General features: G+C 39.9%; 1 protein-coding gene across 1 annotated transcript in view; it reads left to right on the top strand.

Moving 5' to 3' along the window:
- The first annotated feature begins 479 nt into the window (after positions 1-479).
- Positions 480-2,678, top strand: part of LOC107042672 (protein KRI1 homolog) — a 132,557-nt gene continuing 130,358 nt past the window's right edge. The window contains exons 1-2 of the mRNA XM_015263817.1: positions 480-700; positions 1,426-1,514. Of these exons, the coding sequence (XP_015119303.1) occupies positions 589-700; positions 1,426-1,514 (201 nt within the window). The 5' untranslated portion in view covers positions 480-588. The remainder of the gene's footprint in view (positions 701-1,425; positions 1,515-2,678) is intronic.

Genomic DNA, 2,678 nt, shown 5'->3' with positions numbered 1-2,678 from the left:
AGACGACAATGAGTGGGAGGGATCGCGATACATATTCCTTTCTCATTCAGGGGGGGAATAAATATATATAATCGAACATTACTGTTGTAAGAAAAAACAAAATCTGCACAATTATTCAATAGAATCACTGGAAAACTATGGAGTTTTCCAGCGACAGCGCTAGGATTTTTTATGAATTTTTTGACCTACGTGTCAATAATACATATGTCGAGAAAAAGGAAACGACTTTTAGATCATTAGATTCTGCAGTCATTATACTATTGATTATAATATGTTCGATTTTACATTCCTGACAATTATTACAAAATGCGAGGAGCTACCGTATTGAGAACCCCTTTCCAGTTATCGACAAATTTATGCTCGGGCCCTACCATACCAACAGTTCCGTACGCTCCATCGTAGTCCATGCGCCACCGCTACTAATTTTGCTGTTGAACACTTTACATTGGCCCTGCTCATCTCCCCTTTAATCTCTGTTCTTTACGAACTTCACGGTAGAATAGACCACATTTCGAACATCATGGATTAATTTTCTGTTTCACATCCATTTATTGCCATTTGAAGGGAGAAACATACAGTAACTGAAGAATGTCAAAATTATTCCAAGGAGATGATTCAGATTGTGATGAGGGTATCAAGATAAATAGTGCATATGCCAATCACTACAACGATTGGCGACGGAAGGAGGAGTTAAACAAACGTGAGTCAATAACCAATTAGAAGACGATGAAGCAAAATTGGCACTTACAATTTTTCTCAAGGTTCATAATGTTCGTAACTCAGAAACACATCTTAACTGAATTCAGCTTAAGCTCATCACAAAGGGAAAGAGTTGTACTTTCGATTAACCCTTGAGTGGCCGCAGATCTCCACTGATCGTTACTGGTCACACGATGGGCAATTCGCAGCCCCGTGTATTTTGCGATTTTGTGAGTAAAAGAGTTGGAAAAAATCATTTATTGGTAGTTTACGGGTAATTTTGACACTTCAATCAATAGGAAATGAGGATATTAAAGAAGAATAATCGACCGATAATCCTAGAATTCGATTTCATTAGGTACAAATTTTTGACATTTAGAGGTTAAACACAGGGATTTTCTGTTAGTCGAGTTTTCAAAAGATTTTAATAATTGATCGGTGTGAGTATCGACCAAAAAAATTGCCAATGCGTTCGATTTAGTTGAAAATAGTAATACAAATTTTTCACTTACGCGATTTTCATGTGAGAAAAAAAACGAAAAAATGCTGCGATTCGCCCATTGTGTAACCACTTGAGGGTTAAAAAAATAATTACTCCATTTCAGTAACAATTCAACATACCATTTACATTAAAACAAGTCAAGTGCCCATTTTATCCCTTTCACCATATTTCCCTTGCATTCCTCCGAAAAAAAATTGCGCTTCTTACTTTCTGTTTTTATTTAGTAAAAACCAAATATGGAGAGCAGATAGAAGATCTTAAGAGCTCCGACCCAGAATCTGAGAGTTCGTCGGGAGACGACGCAGAAGCAAATGTAAGTATTAAACTTCAATTCTCCAAGGGCTAATTTTTCTATGTACGTTTTGCTTTAAAAGTTCGTTTAAGAAATGGTCCGTATAGCCAATCATCATTTTCATCAGAGGGTTGCAAATGTTATTTCAACGGACCGATCGGTAAAGTTTTTGTTTGCAAAACGCTTTTCACTCACTAAAATGAATGATGGGCGAATGGAGCTCGATACCTAAGCTACAATTTTTTTTCCAAGTGCTGCTGAAGTTCGCAGCTGGCCTCTGGCATTTGCCGCATAGCCATTGGTTAATAACCTACAATTCCCGGGGTGGAATCAGTGGGATTTTCATCCATGGCATTATTCTTTACTAGCACCGTCGCAACTGCGACGTTGATGCCTATTTATTGTTCCCGTTTCGCTGTCAATTTTCGGATTTTCAAAGATAATTATTCATAACCCTGGCGATTAAGGAGCCACGGATAAGCGTGGCTGTTCATTTTCGAGTAAAGAAGGCGAGAATGACTGAAATCAAATTTTAAAATTGAGTAAATATTAAAAGCTGAACTATTTGGACCAATTTGCGCCTATTAGTTTGTTAATTTCATCAATTGGAAAGAATGATTAATAGCGGTATATATGGCAATGAAAGTCGGCTCCAGAGGACATCGAAAAGACTGCTATTACAACACCCTTCGGTCTCTTCGAATTTCTGGGCATGCCCCCTGGACTACGTAATGCAACTCAGACCTTTCAACGTCATATGGACAACATCCTGAGGGGTCTGGACTTCGTTGGCTGTTACATAGATGACCTCATTGTGGCTTCTGAAACCCATGAGGAGCATCTCCAGCACCTCCAGCAAGTCTTCTCCATCTTACGTCAGCACAAGCTATCGCTGAACCCCAGCAAGTGCGAGTTTGGAAAAGAGGAAGTGACCTACCTGGGCTACACGATCAACAAGGATGGATACAAAGCTCCTAGCTCACGTGTGGAGGCAATCATCTCCTTCCCCAGGCCAGAGACTGTTACTGACCTTCGCCGATTTCTTGGAATGGTCAACTACTACCGCAAGAGCATTCCTCACGCTGCTGAGTCCCAAGCACCGCTTAATGGCTTCATCACTCACTCCAAGAAAAACGACAAAACTAAGATCCAGTGGACCCCTGACACCGAGGAAGCTTTGGAGGC

Source organism: Diachasma alloeum, unplaced genomic scaffold (genome assembly GCF_001412515.2).
Source record: "Diachasma alloeum isolate Michigan unplaced genomic scaffold, Dall2.0 Dall_scaffold_00500, whole genome shotgun sequence".
Taxonomy (NCBI): domain Eukaryota; kingdom Metazoa; phylum Arthropoda; class Insecta; order Hymenoptera; family Braconidae; genus Diachasma; species Diachasma alloeum.
Note: the sequence above shows the minus strand (reverse complement) of the source record. Positions and strands in the feature narration are given on the sequence as shown.